The following is a 24303-nucleotide window of genomic DNA, read 5'->3' as shown; positions in this document are numbered from 1 at the left end:
AAAGCAACTATATGAAAATAAATAAAAAATACTCTGCATACAAATGAAGATTGGAGAAATGTTACTTGTTTATGTGTAATCTGAGTCAAAATAATAAAAACCGTTTTATTTAAATTAACTTAATCAGTGTCATAACACACAAACTACTAAATAACTTTATAAAAGTAGAAAAAAATAACCAAATTCATCTGGAAGTACAAACGGTTATGATTATAATGGGAATTTTTTTAAAAAGTGAAGAGTGGTAGCCTAGTAGTAGCAGATCTCAAACTATACTATATATAATGGTAATCATCAAAACAATCTGGAACTGGATAAGAAATTGTTAAGATAAATGGTTGATTAGAGACACTGTAGTGAGAATAACCACAGTAGACTCCAATGGTTGATAAATTCGAAGATCCAGCTTTGGGGACAAAAATTCACTATTTAACAAAAATTTCTGGGAAAAACTGGAGAGAAAGAAGGCATAGACTAATATCTCAAACTGCCTAACAAAATAAGGTCAAAATAGCTATATAATCTAGACAAAGAATAAAAATATAAGTAAATTAGATGAGTGCAGAAAAACTTATCTAGTAGATACATGGATACAGGGAGAGATTTTGACCAAACTAGAAATAGATAATCATAAGTAAAATGAATAATTTTGATTACATTAAATTAAAAAGGTTTTGCACAAAAGAAAACAAATGGCCAAAATTAGAAGGAATGCAGGAAACTGCAGGGAAAATTTTATATCAAGTTTCTCTGATAAAGGGCTCATTTCCAAAATATATCAAGAGCCAAATCAAATTTATACAAATAAGAGCCATTTCTCAATTGATAAATGGACAAAGGATATGAAAAGGCAATTTTCAGAAGAAAATCCTCTACATCATTATTAATTAGAGAAATTCAAATGAAAACATCTGAGGTACCACCACCTCAAATCTAACAGTCTGCTAACATGACACAAAAGGAAAATGATAAATGCTGGAGGGGATTTAAAAATAGGAATACTAATATGCTGTGGATAGGGTTGTAAACTGGTCCAACTATTCAAAAGAACATTTTGTACAAAGCTATAAAATTGTGCCTATCCTTTGACCCAGCAATACTATACTTAGGTCTGTATCCCAAAAAGATCAAAGATAAAAAAAATACAGTATGCAGAGCATCTTTTTTGTAGTGACAAAGAATTGCAACTTGGGGGATGCCCTTCAATTGGGGAAAGGCTAAAACAGTTGTGGTAAATAATTATGATGGAATACCATTATGCTATGAGAAATGATGAGCAAGATGGTTTCAGAAAAATCTACAAAGCATTTTATGAACTCATGCAAAGTGAAATTAGCAGAACCAAGAGAAGCAACACACTGTAACAGCAATATGGGAAGCATAATCAAAGGTGAAAGACTTAGTTAATATGATCAAGACAATTCTCTGAGTGCAAATCGCTTTGCGTGGCTTCACATGTTTAATGGATATCATATTCACTGCCTTCTCAATAAATGGGGGAGGGGCTACATGGAAGAGAATTGGAAATTCAAAAAATTTTAAATGAATGTTTAAAAATTAATTTAAAAAAAAAAAAGAAAGTGAATTTCCCTTCATAAATCCCCACACAAAATATTATTTTGCCATTAATGTGGTATAGCCAATAAACTCTATCTGGCATACCATAGTTTCGGCTTTTAAAATGCTCACAATTAGGAGTAGCTAGGTGGCTGAGTGGATAAAAGCTAGGCCTAGAGACAGGATTATCCTGGGTTCAAATCTGGCCTCACACATTTCCTAGCTGTGTGATCCTGGGCAAGTCACTTGACCCCCAATTGCCACTAAACCTTCTGACTCTTCTGTCTTGGAACCAATACATAGCATTGCTTCTAAAATGTAAAGTAAGGGTTAAAAAAACATGCTCACAATTCCTTCACTTTACTTAGAAGCAAAACATTTTGATTAATCTCAACCCAGCAATCCTACATCAGAAAATGTTCCAGATATCTAGACCTTCTGATACAAAGGAAAAATCCCAAAGTGAATAAAAATCTAACTCTTACTAATCAATGTTTTCCTCATACAAAAATTACTAACAGAAAAGATGTTTGAAAATGTAAGTAACCAAAATAAAATTCCAGGAGGGTAGGTGAACAGACTTTCAAGGAAAGAAGTGTTTCTACCAATTCTACCATGTTTTCTTAGCTTTTTTTTTTTTGCCATAATATTTTTTTCTATTTTTGAATGGGGAGGGAGCAATGAAACCAGTTAAGTTTCAGATGTTCTCTGTCCCTCACCTAACCTCAGAGAAGGAAACATTCCAGTAGTTCAACATGTGATACTGTTTCTGTGGTCTTCTGGGTGACCTAGTCTTTAAATTACAAAGTAAGTATGGTTTTAAGTACAGGTATCTCTTCCTTTGTAAAACAGACATGATAAAATAAGCAAATTATTTTCTTTAATTTGTTTCTGTATTTAAAAGAGCCTTGGTTCATTTCAGATTAGTGTCATAAAACAAGCTCAGTTCCACTGCTTGTAAAAAAGTCCAAGCAACAGTTGGTATTTTAGGATTTTGAACTAATAAAGGTTTGTGAGAATATCTAGTTCAAATGTCTCCTTTTCTATATTAAAAAACTGAGGGTCAGAGAAGAAAGTGATTTCCTAAAGGTCAAACAATTAAGTGGCAAAGCTAGGATTTGAACATGGGTATTCTGATTACAAAACTACTACTCTTTCTGAATTTGTTACATCTCTGGGTCTTGTAATAAACTATAGATTGAAAGTTTAGCTGAACTCTACAAATTCCTTCCAGTTCTAAATCCTAAACTATTTCTAGTGAGATAGAATAAGAAATATAGTGATAATCTGATCTGAATCCTAATGGCACGCCTGTGTTGTCTATGCTACTTAATATTTTTATCAATAATCTGAATAAAGGCATAGATGATTGTGATAAACAAATGATATCACTATGGTACTTTTAAGGTTTTAAAAGGGCCACTGAGTGGCTCAGTGAACTGAGTCAGACCCAGAGACAAGAGGTCCTGGGTTCAAATCTGACCTCAGATACTTCCTAACTGTGTGACCCTGGGCAAGTCACTTAACCCAACTGCTTAGCTCTGACCACTCTTCTGCCTCAGAACCAATACATGGTATTGATTCCAAAATGGAAGGTAAGGGTTTTTTTTTTTTAAATTCAAGTGCTCTTTTTAATTAAATGCTTTATATAGATTATGTCCTTGGGAAGGGAACTATTACTATCTTCATATTACAGATGTTTGGTCAATTGGGTCTGTGAAAGTGTGTTGTGCAGAGTAATATGTCTGAGGAGAGGTATGTACCCAGTTTTCCTAGACTGCTAAGCCCATGGATCTACCCACTCTGCTGCAATGACCAGCCCAAAAGGCAAATTTCCAGGTGACACCAAGTGAGGAGGAAGAGGTAAAACACTGCAACAGGAACATAAGAGACTCAAATCCTAGAATGAATCTAAAGAAATTAATGTTTATGGAAATAAATGTAAAATTTGGGTTTGAAAGAATAAACTTCCAAATTTAAGGAAAGGGAGATATAGTAAGCTTGAAATGTGTCTAAACAAGACCTCTATTATAAGTTTCAGGAGGCCACAGTGCTGTGGGGCACCCATAGAAGTTCAAAAAAGGAATTAAACTTTGTTCAGTTTGGGCCCAGACAGAAGAAATAAACAATAATGGGTGGAAGGTCCAGAGGCAAATGTTGCCATTATGCTAAAGTGGAGCAGGTGGCTATAGAAAGTAGTGGATGACTGATGGACAAGCCATTGAGGTCCCTTCCAAATCTGTAATTCTGGAGAGCAGCAAACAAACATATTTTGGTAGTCAAATAATATTAAGAAGGAAAAATACTGAAACATATGTAACGGGTAAATAAATCTTTTTTTTTAAACCTTTACCTTCCATCTTAGAATTAATAACACGTATTGCTTCTAAGGCAGAAGAGCAGTATGAGCAATGGGGGTTAAGTGACTTGCCCAGGGTCATACAACTAGGAAGTGTCTGAGGCCATATTTGAACCCAGGACCTCCTATCTCTAGGCTTGGCTCTCAATCCACTGTGCTACACAGCTGCCCCCAAAATAAATCTTTTTTTAAAGGTATCATACCTTATGTGTCCCCCAAAGATGCCAGTAATTGGAGTCTGAATAAAGTCAGCTTGCCGAGTGACTGAAGTTTTGTTCCGGGGACCAACCTGTTCCCATTCATCCTCACTACCTTCTCCTTGTCCCTGTTCATCTTCATGTACAGACTGTGCATCAGGTCCATTGGAAACTGAAAATTCTGAAAAAGAAATAGTTTAAATATTTATCTATTAAAAATGTTAGCAAAAATTTTACCAACTAAAGGTTTCTAATTTAAATTTCAAAAAATTTTAGTCAATGCACAAACTACTCAGATAGGTAACCAAAATGGAAAAAATAGTTGATGTGTCTCAATAAAAAAATTAATCAAGTGCAATTTGCCAGTCAAGTTATTTCTTTTTTTTAAACCCTTATATATATACTGTATATTATATATATGTATATGTATATGTATGTATGTATATGTATGTATGTATATATATATATATATATACTGTGTATTGGCTCCAAGGCAGAAGAGTGGTAAGGGCTAGGCAATGGGGGTCAAGTGACTTGCCCAGGTTCACACAGCTGGGAAGTGGCTGAGGCTGGATTCGAACCTAGGACCTCCCACCTCTAGGCTTGGCTCTCAATCCACTGAGCAACCCAGCCGCCCAAAATTTTCATTATAAATATACATAAAATTTTTAACTAAAAGTACAGTTTAAAATAGGAGGCAGGTGGGTAGCTCAGTGGATTGAGAGTCAAGCCTAGAGATGAGAGGTTCTAGGTTCCCATCTGGACTGGACACTTCCTAGCTATGTGACCCTGGGCAAGTCACTTAATCCAATTGCCTAGCCCTTACGGCTCTTCTACCTTGGAAGCAATACATAGTATTGATTCTAAGGTGGAAGGTAAATTTTTTTTTAAAGCACAAATATTCTTACATAAGCTTTGGAAAAATATTAATGTAATATGGTGTTCAGATTTTATTGACATGGGACAATTCCTATATTACTACCTTATACTTTATGCATGTATTTCAAGTATGTCAATAATGATGACATCATCTTTATGCTTCTTGATATATTTCTTCTCTAGAAATAACTTTCCTTTTGAATTCTTTGTAGGACAATATTTTTAGACAAGGGCCCATATCTAGGATCACCAAACATTTTAATAAGTAAAAACTCTTGAGTTTTTATGGAAGGTAAGAATATTTGGAAAAACAGCCACTACACCCTTATTTAAAACAATTCTTAGGAAACTTTCTCATTATGGTTTCATAGCAAAGAAAGCATTTCAGATTGCCTACTTTCATTATTTGGTAAAAGAAGTTTCTTTAAGTTCAGCATTTCCTCATGTAGTCCATTTAGAATAAATCCTAGATATTCTTCAGCATCTTCCTGTCGACCCTAAAAAGGAAAAACAAGACTTGTAAAATTTAAAATATTTACAAAATATGCATCAAACTATTCATCCGTCAAAATTTAACAGTAACCAATCCCCTTAAGGTTAACTAGAATAAAGCATTTGGTAGATGTCAAAAACACACGGCCTCTAATGTCCCTGAACAATCTGCAGGGATCTAGGAGAAAAAACACTATTCATAAGCAGAGGATAAACAGTGGGAGTAGAAACACCGAGCACGGTTGAGGGGACATGACAGAGGAAGAGACTCTAAATGAACACTCTAATGCAAATGCTAACAACATGGCAATGGGTTCGAATCAGAACATATGTGATACCCAGTGGAATCACGCGTCGGCTACTGGGGGGGGTTGGGGGGAGGAAAGGAAAATGATCTTTGTCTTTAATGAATAATGGTTGGAAATGATCAAATAAAATATTAGAAAATTAAAAAAAAAAGAACACACGGCCTCTAACTTCCCAAGTGTAGACTGAAACAGATTAAACAGAAAGTAGAAAATATTTAATAAAAATATAACAAAACCTAGGTAAAATTAATAGTTTCCCTTTAATATGTAGCTTGCAAAGATCTTTATTAATTTGAACCTGACACTACCAGAACAGAGTACATAAAGTAAGGCACGAATGATGTTAAGCCAAGAAGGAAACGCTATGGGAGAGCTAGCACAAATTATATACATCCACCAAAACAATGGTAGAGTGCAATGATATCACATTACAATGGCTTGTCATATTACTTATAATATGAATATAATTCCCACACAAGAAATGAATTTAAATCCCAATTCTGATCATTCAAATTTCTGGACCTTGGTTCATTGGATCAACTCTCTAGGCCTCAATTCTTTCATTTATAAAATGAGGATTTTGGCCCAGACAATCTTTAGATTTCTAAATCTATAATTCCAAGAACCTACTCAAGTTCCGGTTGCCTACCAAAATAATATTTCATTGAATAAGTGGATTTGAAAATTACAAGTCAGATTATTGATCCCTTGTGGTGATGGACCCATCTCTCCATTTCAATGCCTCTTCTAGGGAAAAGGGGTCATAAATCTTTAGATTTTGTGTATCCTTTTGGAAAAATACATCTCTATCTCAACAGGGGATGGAAAATATGTGTAGACCTTGTATTGGTGATTCAGGATGGGTAGATAGGATCACAAAGTTAAAGCTTTAAGACAACTCAGAAGCCACCTAGTCCAACTTCTTTATCTTTTTGTTTTGTTTTGTTTTTTAAGTAAATGAGGCAAAAGAATAATAGAAAGAAGTTAAATGAGTTGCCCAAGGTCATACAGGTAATAAATAGAAAAAGTGAGATATGAGCATTAACTGTTGGACTCGCAATTTCATCACTCTTTCTACTGCCCAGCTGTAAGAACACAGAAAGGAAGAAGGTAAAAATGGTAGTGGTGAATGGTAATAACATTTGCAGTCAAATATCCATGAAGCAATGGGGCTTATTGGAAAAAGTATTGAACTTGGAGTTAAGACACACCTGGCTCAAATCACCTGACACTTACTGGATATGCAACTACAGATGAATAAGCTTTGAGTATCATATTACTTTCCTCAACTAAAAAATGATATATCTGTAACAGTTACCTCACAACATCAGTATGTAGCTCAAAACATACAAAACAAGATAACATATAAACTGTTTTGTAAGTGCTATATGAACATTAGCTATTAGAAACCTATAAATAAATGCCCCATAGTACCTTAGAAATAATTAGGTATTTAAAATTAAATTCTGAGCAATCCCAAAACTATACTAGGCCAAATAGTGTTCTATTAAATTGCAATGAACTATACCACCATCTTTCTATATTACTACATAAGTTGATCCAACCCCAGATTTGAGCAAAAAATCTATAATTTATTTTTTCTGTGAATAGATTCTCCTTAAGCCCCTGTAAATTGGATCCAAACTCCTAGTATTTCTAGTATATTATCCAGTGCCAAAGAGTACTTTTTTAATACAGTAGCCTGACATTTAGATGAACAATAAATATAACAATTTATAATCATAATAGCTGGCATTTATAAGCCACATTGTGGTTTGCAAAAAGCTTTATAAACAGCTCATTTTATTCTCAGGTAACTCTAGGAGACAGATGTTATTATTTATCCTTATTTTACAGATGAGGGAACTGAGGTAGACAGCAATTCAGTGACTTGCCCAGGATCACACAGCTAGTGTATGAGGCTACATTTGAACTCAGGTCTTCAAGACTCCAGGCCCATGCTCTATCCACTAAGACACCTAGCTACAACAATTTATATCAGATACACTAAAGATATCTCCAACCTTCTCAGAGAGGCTTGACTTGATAACTGTCAGTAGTCTATATATATAAGTAGGTTCAAAGGCAGCTCCAGGGCGGATATCCCTCACTATCTTGTCACCAAGAGCTACAAGAGAAACAAGACACAGGATATCAAAATTAAAGCATATTCAGAAATGGAAACAAGTTATAACAAAAGAAGTGTGGTACGCTCATTTGAAAAGCAAGTCTGTAATAGGTACTTAGTTGTTAACTGTTGATTGATATATGCCTAGACCTCATATGTTTATATAAAATTAGAATATTTTCTTTTAAATGAAGCTTAAATGAAGGCATTCTGTTTAGTAGTAAGAACACCACTTAACTAATCAACTTACCTTGTTTGGCTTTTGGAGGTATTGGCATATTGGTGAACTCATTCATTAGTCGAACACTAGAAGCAAAATGAAAAGGATGTGAGAAAATGTTATAGAAACTCTTTGGATAAAGTTTGATTCCAGATCACAGAATATCATACTAGTTATTTTCAACAATAATATTCCTTAAAAGACCAAAACAAAAAGAGACTGGACCTGAAACTGCTAATTTTTCAGAATCATCTTCTTTTTTTATTTTATTTTTAACATGCTTTTTCCTAATATCTTTGGACTTATTTTTTTAAGTGACATAAGCAGACAAAGGCTAAATATCTTTGTATCTGGAAATAGGATACATCATACTCAAAACTGGCCACATTAGCCAAAATTAATCTATAAGATAATAGATAAAATGTGATTTAAAAATATAACAATATTCAAAAAGAAATGCAGATTCATTATCAGAAAACACAATCCTTTTAAATTATTTCATAAAAGAGATCACAGCAATACAACACTCCTAAGAAAACTACTTACAAACTGTCTATCATGGGTGTTGATGTGCATGGCCGCTGCACTTTTGAATACACTGGAATGAACTTCATGAGGTGATACATTGGGGGGCAAGCAACCAATGCCTGCAGTGTCTAGATAACAGCATTAAGGAGGGATAAAGGAAATGGAACAAGAGACTATATTTCCTTAGGATATATCAAACACAGATCACTTAAAACTTCAGTAAAATAAGAAAAACTTTGGCTTTGGAGCACACACAAGGATTAACCAATCATGTAATCTTTTTTCCCTTTCAAGCTTATTATGAAGTCTGTAAATATAAAATGTTTTTAATCAAAATCTAGCTGATCAAAAAAATACTACTCTGATAATACATGGCTAATAAATATTAAATCAAACTTTCAACTGGATATAAGTGGAAGGAACATTGAAATTCTGGTTCAACTCACAGTCTTGATTTACATAATTTACAATCTAAAGGAAATCAAATTACATTAAAATATTTTTTAAAGTAAGTTCTGAGACCTAAAGTTAAGAGCTATTGGATTAAATGGAGTATAAATAAGACTGAAAAAAAAAGTTAAGTAAACTTTGGGAAAGGATACAGCATTGATGTAGCACCAGTTTCCTTTATTGATCAGCCCCCGGGGTTGCAAAGATACTGGTTTGTGTATTAGCGTTACATTTTCTAGTAATTCTGTAAATTTAAAGATAACATACATTTAATAAATTAAGACAAATGCGATGTAAGTCAATTCTTTCATTCCATTTTCCAAAGTCCTACATTTAATATATACAAATAAGGAAAACATTAGATAGTTAAATCACAATTTTTCCCCTATTAAATTTTCAAATATTTTTTCCTGGTAGAAACAAAATTGAAGCCAACTAAAAACACAATGAAACTACCCATTTTTATCATCTTTGTAACTCCATACTATACTAATCCAATTTTATTTTCATAATGAAAATCTTTTTCATAAATGCATAGTTACTGTCTATAATAGCAGTGGTGTCAAATTAAAAAATGGGGACCACTAAACCACGTATTAAGGATCCCTGTAAGCTGAATACTGAAAATTACATAATGTTATCTATGTTCTACTGTACTTATTTTTTTAGTTAAGTATTTCCGAATTAAATTTTAAAATGCTCCCACTCCAACTAAGGACTGCACATTTGACACTTCTAGTATATGTCACAATAACAAACATAACAAGGTATCAGATGTTCAAAGAGCAAGCATCATAATTACTAAAAACAATCAAACGCTTACTATTTCCCCTCCAAAACCTAACATTTCAGGATTTAAAGCTGGCAGGGATCATAAGGATCCTTCAGTAGGGCTCCCAGAAGAAACTAATGCTCAGAAAGGTCAAATTTATTTGCCCAAGGTCACACAGATAGCCATCATTTAAACAGAATCAAGACTCTGAGACCAATGCTATTTCCATTAAATCATTCTATCTCCCTGTTTAAAAACTGATTTAGAAAAAAGTTCAAATAGAAACATTTCTGACACTACCATAAGCAGAATGTTATGGAATTAAAAATCAACTTTTTTCTAGAGATCAACCATTCATAGACAGCATAGCACTCAATTTCAGATCTCATCATAAAAAATTGAGTCCAAACTCCTCACCATTCATGGCAGTAACTTTTCCTCATTCCTCAATTCAGAATGCACGAAGAGTGACTAACCTAGAGAAAATTATTTCTGTCATAGAGATGTTGGGAGTAATGCTTTCTCTTCTCCAGATATATGTAAAATTAATGCTTCCTCCTGCTCAGCCTATACAATTCTAACCCTAACCCTAACTATCAACAAAGTGGGGTAGAATAGTATTTTGATCTGAACATAAGAATGCAAAAATAAAACCAATACAAGCTACTTTAAAATGTAGAGAGACAAATATAATTTTAAGATCTTTAATAAGCAAAGCTCTTGAAAGTTTGTACCTTTTTTAAGGTAGGGAATATATCTTCTACCCATCTACCCCACCCCCAGGGGGCTAAGTATAAATATATACAAGTTTAAAATTGCAGTTATGGTAGGTTTTAGAATTTCCATTATTAATAGCATATTGTATTTATATAATGCTTTACATTAGTTTTCCAAAACACTTTCACATCTACCTTATTGCTGTAAAGTAGACATAGCAAATATGATTATCTTTGACACAGAGTTGAGACCTGGAAAGCTGACTTACCCTATATGGGAACTAGTTAAAACATGCATTTAGATTTTTTTTAACTCTAGCTCAATAGCCATTATGTCATGTTTATCATCAACTTTCATATTCTGCTCAGGGCTGTAAAGAAATGCTTTCACTATGAGGAATACACTAGTATAAAATTTTCTCTGGTTATTAAACCTGAGAAATTTTTACAGTACTACCACATTATTTAACAAGCTAATATCATACAAGTCAGTAACCAGAAAAAGGAGTTAAATGAGTAGGTGACATATTTGTGATATCTGTCACTTCTACCTAAATGAGGATGGAGCACTTTTCACTTAATACTTCACAGCTGGGGAAGCTGTAAGTTTTATTGTACTCCCTTGAACTTCCCTATTTCCTGGAAATGTTCTTTCCTTCTCTAGACCTTGGACAGTAAATATTGTGATAAATCTATTAAAAATGAAATTTAATAGTCATAAATGCAAAGTCTTACAGTTTGCATGACTATAAAACTTCAAACATAAGAGATAAAGTTGGCATGGTTAGATATTTGTCTGAAAAAAGATCTGAAAGTTTTACTGGTCTGAAAATGCAATGACTCAACAGTGTGATATGACAAAGTTCATGCAATCCTCAGGTGCATAAAGAGGGCATAATGTCCAGAATTAGGGACACAATATTTCTTGCTATACTCAGCCCTACAGAGGCCAAATCTGTAATATTGCATTCAGTTCTTGGCACACTTTGGGAAGGAACCTGACACACTTAGAAAATGTCCATAGATGGGTGACCAAGATTTAAAAAGCTTTAAGATAATTCCATACCAGAGTTAGTTTTAGGATCTAGGAATGTTTTAGCTTGTAAAAGAGAAAACTCAAGGAAGACATTATAGCAGTCTTCAAGTACCTAAGGGCTATCAGGTACAAGACTTATTTCAAATTTGTCTTTGCCTCAGAAGGTAGAACTAGAAACAAAGGGTAGAAGTTTGCAGAGATAAGAAACATCTAACAAAGAGAACTACCCCAAAACAATGCTGCCTCAAAGGTAATCCTTTCCCAATCTCTTTTTAGATCTATAAACAAAAGGCTAGATAAGTACTTGTCAAAATAAGGTAAGGACAATCCTCCTTCAAGTCTTAAGTCCCTAACAACTTTTAGGTTCAGAGATGCTAACTGTTTTTCAGTCTAATCTGCTTTATAATTATGCTAATCTTGTGTATAGTTACATATAAAATATAGCTATTTAACAATATTAAAACTACATCATGTAATTATAGTATAGGTTTTATATTACTGTGCATGTGCTATAGATTTACTTTAACCCCATTCCCATTAAGACTGAGTTTCATGAAGGAACTTCATTTCTCTCTCCAAGAATCTAGCACAACCCTCTGGACATAGAAGATATTGTGTAAATAGATGCCAAGTTTATCTGAAATTTCTACTAAAACTAAATGTGAGTTTTAGAACAAGTCATAATATTCTACTACAATCTAACAACAGTCTGTCCCATTCTCAGAAAGCATAATTTAGCTATGAGACATACTCAATAACAAATAACCTATTCACTCGAGCAGGCTTAGTCAAATTGCAATCTAAAAAATCTTCCATCTTTGCCCTAATTCGAACTCTTGTAATTATTCTTTTTTGGAGCAATTTGCTGCTTAGTACATTAATATAGATGATATATTTAAAAGAAACAAAACTGCTGGTGTCCTAAAATTCTAACTAAAAATTGAAAATTTAGACTCTTTTCTCTTAGTGCCTTTTAATGAAACTTAACTACACTGTTTCTAATTGAATTATCATATGGTCATTTTTTTAAGTCATCTCTTACACAGTTTTCCACAGCAGCAGTTCGATATATTATCTTTAACACTCCACTTACTTGGGAAGATTGAGGCCATCTGACACTCACAATTTCTCCCCACTCCACAAAGACTCCATTAAGTCTTGTCTACTCTCACTCCCTCCAGTTTCAAAGATGTGAGATACCCTCTGTCCAAAGCTAACTTCTATATCTTCTCAAACCTGTCCCCCTCAATGACTCTGGCTCTACCAATCAAGTCCCTTCTGATATTTCTTCAAGTTTGAAACAAACCTTCAAATAACAGAAAGTATTAAAAAATTATCATATACAGTTTCTTCACATGCAGCTTTTCTATATACAGTGAGGTCATATATCACAAATAAAGTTCTTGCGGTGTTATATCACAAGACTGAAATTTTTTTGGGTCCTTAGTGAGGACAATACCCAGAATTATTTCAAATAGCTTACTATTTCAGAAATATTAAAATTATAATATAGATATGGAAAATTTCTGAGCAAAAAAAAATTCTAGTTAAAATAAGATTTTTTAAAAGTTATCTGTAAATTACTCAATTCTTCACAAAATATTTGAATGCAGTAAAATATCAATTTGGGAGGCATTCTGTTTAGGTTATAATTATTCAGAAGACTAGTAAAATGTAAATTCTGCTCTACATTAAAGTCAAGTCTCTGGCATCCCCTAGTGGCTCCTTTACTAACTACAAATACAGAATAATTTCAAGATGATAGTGTCAACTTGCCACCTAACAAAATGATTACAAAAATCATGAGATTTAAGATCACTAGAAGGAACTTTTATAAATCACCTAACTAAAACTGTTCAATTTTACAATGAGGAAACTAAAGTCCAAAGAGATTAAGAGGTATAAGTCACACAGGTACAAAAGTAGGATTCCAACCCAGGTAGGTTGAACTCCAAATCCAAAGTTCTTCATGAGAGAATAAAATATTGGATTCACATGTTATCATTATATAGCAAATGACTAATACAATTCCTTAAAAGTATTTTTATATAGTAGAATCTTCTCAATGAGAAAAATTATTTCTTCATATAATTACCCTATGGTTCTGTACAAATTACACCCACTTGGGGGTGTTAGATGTGACCTGAATGAAGTCCCAGGTGCAATGACTATAATCTGTGTTACCTCGAGAAAAGTCACTGAACCTCTTTAAGCCTCAATTTCTTAATTTTTAAAATTAGGCTAACAATTATTCATGGCATGTGAAGTATGTTGTAAAATACAGAGAGCCACAGAAATGTAACCAGTGCTACAGCCTCCTTTCTAATTTCTTAACTCATGAGTTCCCAAATAAGGAGTATTCAGCAATTGTTATTTAAACAAGGCAGCATGGTAGAGAGGAAAGTGTCTGGATTTGAAGAGTAAGGATATGAACTGATTCAAAATTCTGCAAGTTAATGGCTATGTCACTCTGGGCAAATCACTTCCCCTCTCCAAGTTTCTTGACTTAAAAAAAAAATAATACATGTAACTGCCTATCTCCCAAGAAAGTAGGGAAGAATATTATAGACCTTAGAAGTTAACAGGAACGTAAATTAATTCAAATATAAAAGATCATCCCTATTCATCTTTAAAACACAAATTCAATTTAAAAAGAAAAATCTATATGTCTATCACTAATATTTTGTGAAATAAAAATATGTAAGACATATCTGACCTCAAAGATCTTAGAAATTCTCAATTGACTCTTGATGCCTTTATATAATATTTGTTTCTCTACATTTTTTATTGAACTTTGCCTCAAAGATAACAACCAATCATGTTTGAAACAAAGCTCCTTAAAATAACACTTATCCTCAATGGAATTTTTCTACTTCAAATTGTATGAACTTTTAAAATTTTCCTTTTTGAAGCAATCAAATAATAAATATTTATTTGCATGAAAGGAAGGACTACTATAGAAGCAAATTTCATTAAAGTGACTGAAAACTTAAGGGAATAAAATTTTTAAAGAATTTTCATTGGGAGCAGGTATGTGGCTCAGTAGATTGAGAACCAGGCCTAGAGATGGGAGGTGATGAGTTCAAATCTGACCTCAGATACTTCCTAGCTGTGTAACCCTGAGGAACTCATTTAACCCACAATGCCTAACCTTTATCATTCTTCTGTACCTTAGAACCAATAGACAATATTGATTCTAAGATGGGAAAGTAAGGATTTTAAAAGGGGAGGAAAATGTGTACTTTTCATTTCACTTCAAAATAAAAATTCTCTGATGATATGTAATCAAAGAAATGTATGAAATGAAAAAAAGGTGGACTAGTCATATTAAGAGCAAAAATAACCTAACGTCAGTTTATATGTTCTGCTGATAACCGTATAATATTAAGAGACAAAGAAGAAAGCCTCTACTGTATTAGATGAGCATGGACAAGTCAAAGAAGTTTGGAGGGGATTTTTGAAGTGGTGTCTGCATTAATAAAATCATAGTAGGTCAACTATATATTTTAAAAGTCCTTTCAGATGATATTATGATCTAATTGTACTTATGACAAAATAATTACAAAGGCCACAAAATAAACAAGCTAAGGACCAATATTTTACAGTGAATGTCTTCTTCCACCTTGTGGTAAAAGAATACTACTGCACCAAAGGATTAAACATTCTCATGCTACCATTCAAAATGGTCAATTACTGAATATGGGAAAACTAAGGAGAATCTTCCTTAAAGTTCATAGAATTATTGCTTGTTCTGCTTAAATGCAACTTGAAGATATAATGATCCTGAACATGTAGGTAGAAGCAGAAGGGAAAGTGACATAGGCCAGGAAGTCAAGAGTGAAGTCAGTCCATAGCAATCAGTTGGGAAAAACATGAGAGAAGGTTACAGATAGGAACTGAGGAACAGGCATCAAAATCAAAGAGAAGGGGGGGGGGGGGGGGCACATAAAAGTAGAGACTTAGAAGCAAAAGAATGTAAAAAAGGAAAAAAGAATAATCCTATGCAACAAAGATTTTATTAAACACCTACTATGTCTAAAAATGTGGTTCAGTGCTAGACAAAGTCAGAGAAGAAGATGGAGACAAGACAAAGGCAACAGTAGTTATTAGGAAAAGGCTAGGAGATAGGAGGAGAAAAAAGGTAAGAGAAGAAATTAGGAAAAGAACCACAGTCATATTCTTAAGTCAAAAGTCAGAAAAGGCTTTAAACTCAAAACAAGCAGCTCTGGAAGGGAAATTTCTAAATTCTCCCCTAACAAAAGGGCTGCTTGGTTAGTATTCTTATTGATGAGGGAAGAAAATAGGAACAAGACAATAAACTATGATATGGCTTACTGTAAGACGGTGAGAATTCTGGCATGGTGATATGATAAAATGTACATTTGTATAGCACTTGACAATTTAAAAAATACTTTCTTAACAACTTCATGAGGCAAGTAATTCAAGTATTGTCCCCCATCTACAAAATGAGGAAGTGGTAGCTCAAAGAGAACAGACCTACACAAGGATACCCAAGTACCTCAACATTAAGTCAAGGTTGTTTCAGCAAGTTGATACATGTTCTTCTTTCTTAAAAATGGCATAATTGTTTAAAAATTAATGCATTTTCCTCCCATGCCCCACCTCCCACTCTGCTCAAATAAAGTGAAAACAAAATGTTAATTTTTGTGTGGAATTATGTGCTTTGTATAACTGTATATTTCTTTTGGCAAATCAGAATCAAGCTAAATGGAGAATATATGAGGTAGCAAAGTGTCTCCTTGTCTCCCTAAAAGAACTATTAACTTTGGACTATTCCAGATGATTTGTACCTGACTAATACAAACAATCAGGAGTTGACTGTATTGATTTTTAATTTTGTTTCATTTCATTTGAGAGGTAGCATTCTTCCACTGGTACATATTTTCAATATACCTTATTGGCAACCTATACTACAATTTTAATCAGTAACTATGTAAATAATGCCCAGCATCTATCTATCCATCCTTTTCGTGTGCAATACCACCTAGCTGAGGGGATTTCATAAATAAGCTATAATAGAATAAGTTTATATTATGTAAGCAGAGTAAGGGAGAACTTAAGAAGATTATCAAGAACATAAGTGCTGGTTCAAACTATACTCAATGGAAGAAAGAATTCAACTTTCTATAAAATCTGCTAAAGCATAAAAAAATGCAGTCGCTTGATTGACTAACTTTAATGTACACCATACAAGCTGGTATACATTACATTTCTATATATCACTCAATTAATTCTAATAGACTCCATATCACTTCTCAAGCATTGTACATTTTCTTATACAAACTTAGTAACATTTTGCTATTATGCATATTTTATGCATCAAAAATTGACTTCCCCATCAAAATTAGGATTTAAAGGTCATATTACCATTTAAAAATCCATGAAAACTTCAGGTGCAGAACTTTCACTGATTCTTAAGACTCATTAATTGACACGTAACCGACATTCTGATGTTCTTGACCTGCTTTTCTGTGATCTTCCTAACTGTCCAGAATATGCTCCAAGTCTCTTTCTTTTCCTCATTAACACCCATTTGGTAGAACACGCTATCTTGGTCACCTGATCTGGTGAAGGACAGCAAAGTGACCAACATTTACTACTACCTATTGGCTATAGAAATAGCTTATGTCTTATGAGTGGGAGAGTTGAACTTTAGTTACCATAATTATCTTTTTATGGGAAGTTTTCAGCAAAAGAACACAGCCTGGATTTAGTAATGTCTTGAACTACCATAACCTAAAATCTACAATTTTCCCTGAAACCTCTGGATTACTTTGGCAATTTAACGTATACTTGACTGTAAATGGCCAATTCAAGTTGAAGACTTAAAATGAATTTGAATTGTTTTACTTATTCATGTTTAAACCAGAAAAATACCAAGTTTTACCAAACTGAAAATGCTTTAAACCTATCCCCAAGGACAAAGAGACTTTGGACTGTCCAAGGGCAAGACTAGTTAAATGTGAATAGGCTAAGGCATTTCCATCTCTAATAAATAAAGACTGATCAAAGGTATCATTTAGTGATAAAAAACTGCTCTATGAATTTACTTCTCTGGGCCTTCACTGCCTTACTTGTGTAGACTGTCTCTAGGCCCCATTATAGTCAGACTGTCCCTCCTAATTGACATTCTATTATTATTAAGACTATTAGTAAGACTATTATTCTAGTCTTAAATAGATATATAAATAAATCATGGCATGAGCTTTAGTTAATCAAGTATTCCACCTCACATTATAAATGACACAGAAAGTAAAAGATCAATTAGATTCCATCATTGAACAAATATTAAGTTTTTTCAAACATCAAAAAAGACTTTAAGAGACCATCTAATTCAAGTCATTTATAAATGAGAAATTGTAGCCCAGAGAAGTGCCCTGTCTAGGAGTCGTGTGGCTAATTAAATAAGTGGCAAGGGCAGGGTTCTTAGAACCACAGTTAGCCAGACTTTTCCTACAAATTTTGTTGTATTTCATTCAAACATTTGTTTCCTATTAACCAAAAAGTTGACAATAATTCTTTTAAAATTATAGTAATTTTAAGTAAATGTAAATTATAAAAGGATAACCTTAACAAGATTAAGTCATTTTACAGAATGGATATGGGACAATTTGATCCAAAAAATTCCACCTACATGGTTACAAATAAAGCAAACCTTTAAAGAAAAAGTCAATTTTGAAAAGCTTAATAAAAACACCCAAAATTATAGCTAGTAAATATATCAAAGGTACAGTAAACTATTCATTATCTATGCTAATAAAAGAATCAATAATCTGAATACCCACATTTTAAATGTGTGGTTTCCATAAGTAGTTAAGATAACTAAAGTGGTACAAGATACAAAGTTTATTTGTATTTTCTACACTGAACAGGATCCTAGTCAGATGCTTCCTATTCCTTGCTGAGAAAGGGAAGAGATTATTTCTGAAGCTCTCCTTTGTCCCTCCCCAATTCTCTTCTACTGGTTCATGCCCTCCCTGAGATATAAGAGGAAACTTGCTGTGTGGGTTTCTAAAAACCTCTTTTAACTGCTATTTTAATGCAGACAGCATAAAGGAAGTAACTATAAGTAGACATAGTTGATAGTATAAATGAAGAACTTGGGAAGAGTGAGTGATGTCAAATAAAAAGATGAAAGAAATATTTGGCAAAGAAAAAAACTATCAAGAATTGATTATAGTTGGCTTCAGGATACTTTGTATAATTATTTCTCTTCCAAATAGTATCCCTAATTTATTTTGCCTCTGATAGTTTTAAATTTACATTGTATGTATCCTTCCTGAGAACATATCAAATAGAATCAGAAGAGTGCTAGACTGCAGGAAGGAGCCAAGTTAAGGTGTAAAAGACTGTGAATAATCTACAAAAAAATAACCTATAAAGATATACAATGATAAAGATAAAATTAAAGTGCAGTGATATATTTCTTTTAAAATTTAATACAGTTCAAATCTCATTACAAAGTCTAATAGACTTTCTGTGTAATAAGAATTTCAACATATTTTAAATAAGTGGACCTGAAATCTTAATCTTAATTGGATTTTTGATGTTAAAAACCTTTACTTAAAACACCAAAATCTTCTCCATTGCAAAAATTGAACTATATAATAAATTACAAAAAAAAGGGGATAATGAAATATGTTCATGATTTTCATGTCACTAGGAGAGAATTAATTTAACATTATGGGACAGCCATAATACATCTTACTGTAGATGAAATTAGTAGAAAAAAATTTTTAATAAACATAAACTAAGTACAAGTATTTCAGAGAAAGATAAAGTTACATATCTATGTGAAAAGGAAATGTACTTTCAAAATAGTATTGCTGTCATGTGATTCATGTAACTTGTATCATTTTGAATGAAGCCAAGTTAACTTTTGTAAACTGTTACCATGTATTCTTGATAGAAATATCAAATACCTGTGTGTGTTATGTGTTAAGAGAGAGAGAGAGAGAGAGAGAGAGAGAGAGAGAGAGAGAGAGAGAGAGAGAAATGAGTGCACAGTGCTGCCCTCTCATGGCTCCAGGCACATGACCTCAGCAAGAGGCTCCTCCAACCTTCCCAGGGTCCTTGCTTCTCTATATCAAGGTGTGTAATGCACGCCCATGAACATGTTGGGGAGTAATGGAAAATTTTAACTCTCAAACTGACTTCCCCTGTAAGTGCACATCATACTTAATAGGTTGTCTTCTTCAATTGCTATATCAAGCACAAAAATTAAATTAAGAACTGGTAGGGGAAGGGAAGGGAAAGAAATTAAATATATGCAAAGATCCCAAAATGAATTTTACTAGGGACTTCTGATGTTTTTGACTCTGAACCATGGATATTATAATCAGAGATTTAGAAGTTATCTAATCCAATCTCATTCATTATAGAGATGAGGAAACTGAGGCAAAGGAAAACCTAAATGACTACCCCAGGATCAAAAAGGTAATTAAAGTGGCAGAGTCAGAATTTTAATTTAGTTCCTCTAACTCAGAAGATTACATAAAAATTTAAAATTGAATATAAAGATTCAAAGTTGAATACTTCCAAATCTTAACATGTAAAACAGAAAAAAAGGCATTTAATCATGGAAATATTTGTAAAAAGAGGCAAGAGTAATATTCTTTTTAAAGTAAAAGAAATAAAATATGGTTGGGAATAGGGTTTTCCCTCAGGACCCATAATTTTGCCACAGGAAATAATTTTTAACAGAATTCTATTGAATCTACAGCAACAAAAAGTCTTCCCTACTTTTTAAGAATTTCTCAAACATTTGATTAAAGAATGTCATTGTGCAAACCACCCCCTTGTAAGTTTTACAAAGGGGAAAAAAATAAACTTTTTTTTTGTTTCATGGATACCAATTGTCATTGCTTTAACCTAAATTTTAATTCCATTACTGATTTGGTGATGAAAAAGCTTACCTTTCACCTCAATATACTCTGAAACTCAATTAAACTAAAAGAGGGGTATGATTTGCAAGGGAATGGGGATTTGTTGTAATTTTTCTTTTTTTAACAATGTACAGGGCTAAACTAGATAGAATTAGTTTACTAAAAATAAAGGATCTTTTTAACAGGGTTCTAAAACACCAAAAAGATACTAAGTAGCTTTTATATGTAAGGTAAATTATCCCAAAAAAATTTTTTAATAAAAAATTCCCTACAGATTTTTCTTTCTATGGAGTCTTGTTTCAACCAACTGCTATGGGAAGAATTTCCTTTTTTAAAAGGATAAATAAAAATTTTGGTGCTTTCATTATTACTCTAAAGTCACAAGCCAAACTTTTGAAATCTTGAATCAAAAGAACTTCACAAGGCACACTAGTTCAACATCACAATGTTGCACCAAATACAAATTTGTTTGATAGGGCAGTTATAAAACACAACAGACTCAATTTTGGATGGAACAAAAAATTTTTTAAGTTATCTTGTGTGTTTACATGCCCTCAAACTACAGTAAATTTTTAATTTTCAAACAAAATGAGGCCTTGAAAATATCATTATTGTGAGCACATAAACCCAAGTTCTGAGTTTTTGGGTATTGGCAATTTTAAAAGAAAAAGTTACTTCTGAACAAATCTAATCTTTGGTTTGTTGAAATTCTGAAGAAAATCTATTTCAATCTCACATATATAGGCTTTCCAAAATAAATACTTTTAAAAAGTCAACTATTTGCTTCATGAAATATTTACATTTTTTTAAATGGAAAGATTAATACAGTGCAAAGAAAAATAATATTATATCAAGTGTGCACAACCATTATAGCCTAAAGCAAGATGGCTACTTTATTACACCACCACAAAATTACTAGGAACTAATCAATCAAAAGCTTTTGTTTGCTCTAGTAATAAACAGGACTTAAATTAAAACGTAATTATTCCTTTGTGCTTGTAAACATTATTTCACTTTTATCATGTAATACAGAAGTCTTCTTCATAGATTTCCATAAAATAAGCAGATGATTTTAAATTACTATGCTTCAGAATTTCAACAACTTAATTTTGGCACGTCAATTCCAGATTCAATGTCTAAACTATGATGGTGAATTTTATTTAAGAAGTCTTTACTGCTATAAAAACTTCAAAATCCTCAATCAAAGACTAATCACAATTGTTCCCGTCTTCACTTTCAGTCGTGATCTTTGTTAACTATACCTGCAATCTTTATGGCTACAGGATCCTCTGAAACTGGAACAAGCCCTTCTTTGACTTCAACCTGTTTTTCAGGGACCAGAGCAGATGTGGCAGGAGGGGAATATTTAGTTTCAACATAAGCCACAGGTGTGGAAGCGGAGGGCTTAGAATTGTGAAAAAGGCTAGCCCAAGATTTAGCAGGTTGATTAACAGAAACTGATCCTGTAACAGGGGTTGTGACTTCAGCAGTAGGTGAAGCATTGTCATGCTTAGCTGGATCTGAGTCAGTGCTTTCCACAGTGTACAATTCTACCCCATTGGCAGCTGGGCCCTCAACAGAGGATTCAAGTGTTTGTCCATTAGCAACTCCAAGATTTTCAGTAGTACCAGAATAAGGCTGTGCAACAGCTGTCCTTAATGGGCTACCCCTGCCAGCCTCTGAAGGGATGCAAGACTGTTCAAAATTAGTAACATGGCATACCTCAGGCTGCCCTGCAGTCCTGGTATTGTCTAGTGCTCTAGGAAAAGAATCATCAGTCACAGTGTCACTGATGAAGTCCACAGAATTTTCAGGGCTATTACAAGTCCTTGGCCTAGCTGATGATGGTATATTTCTCATAAATTCTGTATCCTCTGTGCTTATATTGTTCAGTACTGATGAATTTGCATGACCATTTACAAGGGCTTCTGTAGGGATATGATCACTGCCATCTTTCAAATAACTGTAGTATCCAGGTGGCCTTTTTTTCTTCTTTTTACGTTCCCTTTGTCCAAGGCTGCCAGAAAGGCTGTCATTTTCTATATTTTCAGCTTCGGCATTAGAACCATTATCCAAAGCAAGCACAGGGCTTGTGAACTGACAGTCGATGGAGTTGTAGTTGGTTTCATTGTGTATGTCATCATGGTTCTTTTTGGAAGTTGTGCAACCAAGAATAAATTCCGGGGCCTGAGGATTCAGTGTGCTTGAAATACTGTAGTCAGTGTTATTCAGTAAAGATTCATCTTGTTCAATAACTTCAGTAACACCAAACTCAATTCGTTGATACTCTTCTCCTGTTTAAAAAGATAATAATGCTCCTAGTTAAGTTCAATCTTTAATAAAAAAATCAAAGTTAGTATCCATATTATTCTAATTTCCTATCTTTCTAAAAACCTTTATGATAAGCTCCATTTTTTGGAACTAAAAATTAATTCTAAAGTGTTAAAGTATCATGAAAAACACAATCTTGTGTTTTGATTCTCAATTATCATACTATCCTAATTTTATATTGTCAGAAAACAAATCAAAATGAATTTCCAGTCAAATGATCAAAATGGTATCCTGTTGATTCCCTCAAAACATAACTTCAAATTATGACTTCTCTACATAATTTTATGTAGTAGTATGAATTTGGTTAATTTGTTGTTTTTAAGTAGTCACAATAACTTAGTAAATTCAAATCACTATTAAGAGAAAGAAAATATAGGCCCTCTGCCCCAATAACAAATAATTTAATAATTAATAATTAATTTAATAATTAAAAATTTTAGCTTTTACAAAATGAATACTAACAGATTCTTTCACAGGTTCAGACCAACCTTAGGAATACTTCTTATATACTCATAACTCATATTTAATCAATTACATAGAAGACTCAGACATAATCTCATCACGAAATTCCTCAGTGTGAAACACATCTCTATAAAGTACTTATAAATCACCCTGAGAAGTCTTATTTGAGTCATATGATCATCATATATATACAATCAGACACATTAAAATTTGTTCACTGAGGGGGAAACTGAGTAGCTCAGCAGATTGAGAGCTAGGCCTAGAGATGGGAGGTCCTAGGTTCAAATCTGGCCTCAGACACTTCCCAGCTGTGTGACCTTGGGCAAGTCACTTGACCCCCATTGCCCAGCCCTTACCACTCTTCTGCCTTGGAGCCAATACACAGTATTGACTCCAAGATGGAAGGTGAGGGTTTAAAAAAAAAAAAAAGATTTGTTCACTGAGTCTTTATGTTAAAAGACATTTTCTTTCAAAACCTTTACCTACTCCGCTCACTAACTGAACAGCAACGCTATGTGTACCCCATACTCTTTCTTTCTTACCTTGACATATACTACATTTAAAGTAACAAAAGCTGCTTCATTAGGTGGCACAGGAACACAAAAATCAAAATATTCATGCACCTTAACTTTAAAAACTGACATAATGATACAAAATACCATAATTCAGCTTATACCTACCTAATTGTACTTAACCATGATCATCCTCATCCAGATGGCATGTAAAAGTCACCTACTTAAGAAATATCAACATTCTATACCCCTTTTACTAATATAAACTTACATGAGACGTGAAAGCTTAGGTTAAAATGCACTTAGTAATTAATTTGAAATTTTTACTTTGAGTGTGTAACAAAGGCAAATAAAATATACATAAATGCTTGCCATTGCCACAAATCACTACGTCTTCTTTAATTTAAAACCTCCATCAAAACTCAACAAGTAGCTTTTTAAAATACCCAA

At 33.2% G+C, this 24303-nt stretch overlaps 1 protein-coding gene across 4 annotated transcripts in view; it reads right to left on the bottom strand.

Annotated features, from left to right (window-relative positions):
* The window catches only part of USP10 (ubiquitin specific peptidase 10), a 68121-nt gene that overhangs the window by 8745 nt on the left and 35073 nt on the right, over positions 1 to 24303 (bottom strand). For all 4 annotated transcript variants that reach the window (XM_007477243.2, XM_007477245.2, XM_007477244.2 and 1 more), the window contains 7 exons: positions 21811 to 22842; positions 9271 to 9362; positions 8687 to 8796; positions 8171 to 8226; positions 7817 to 7920; positions 5390 to 5489; positions 4120 to 4294 (listed from right to left, as the gene is read on the bottom strand). In XM_007477243.2, coding sequence (XP_007477305.1) covers positions 4120 to 4294; positions 5390 to 5489; positions 7817 to 7920; positions 8171 to 8226; positions 8687 to 8796; positions 9271 to 9362; positions 21811 to 22842 — 1669 coding nt within the window. The remainder of the gene's footprint in view (positions 1 to 4119; positions 4295 to 5389; positions 5490 to 7816; positions 7921 to 8170; positions 8227 to 8686; positions 8797 to 9270; positions 9363 to 21810; positions 22843 to 24303) is intronic.

The sequence above is a fragment of the Monodelphis domestica genome, chromosome 1, assembly GCF_027887165.1.
Source record: "Monodelphis domestica isolate mMonDom1 chromosome 1, mMonDom1.pri, whole genome shotgun sequence".
NCBI classification, from domain to species: Eukaryota; Metazoa; Chordata; class Mammalia; order Didelphimorphia; family Didelphidae; genus Monodelphis; species Monodelphis domestica.
The sequence above is the reverse complement of the archived record's forward strand: the minus strand, read 5'-3'. Positions and strand labels throughout refer to the sequence as shown.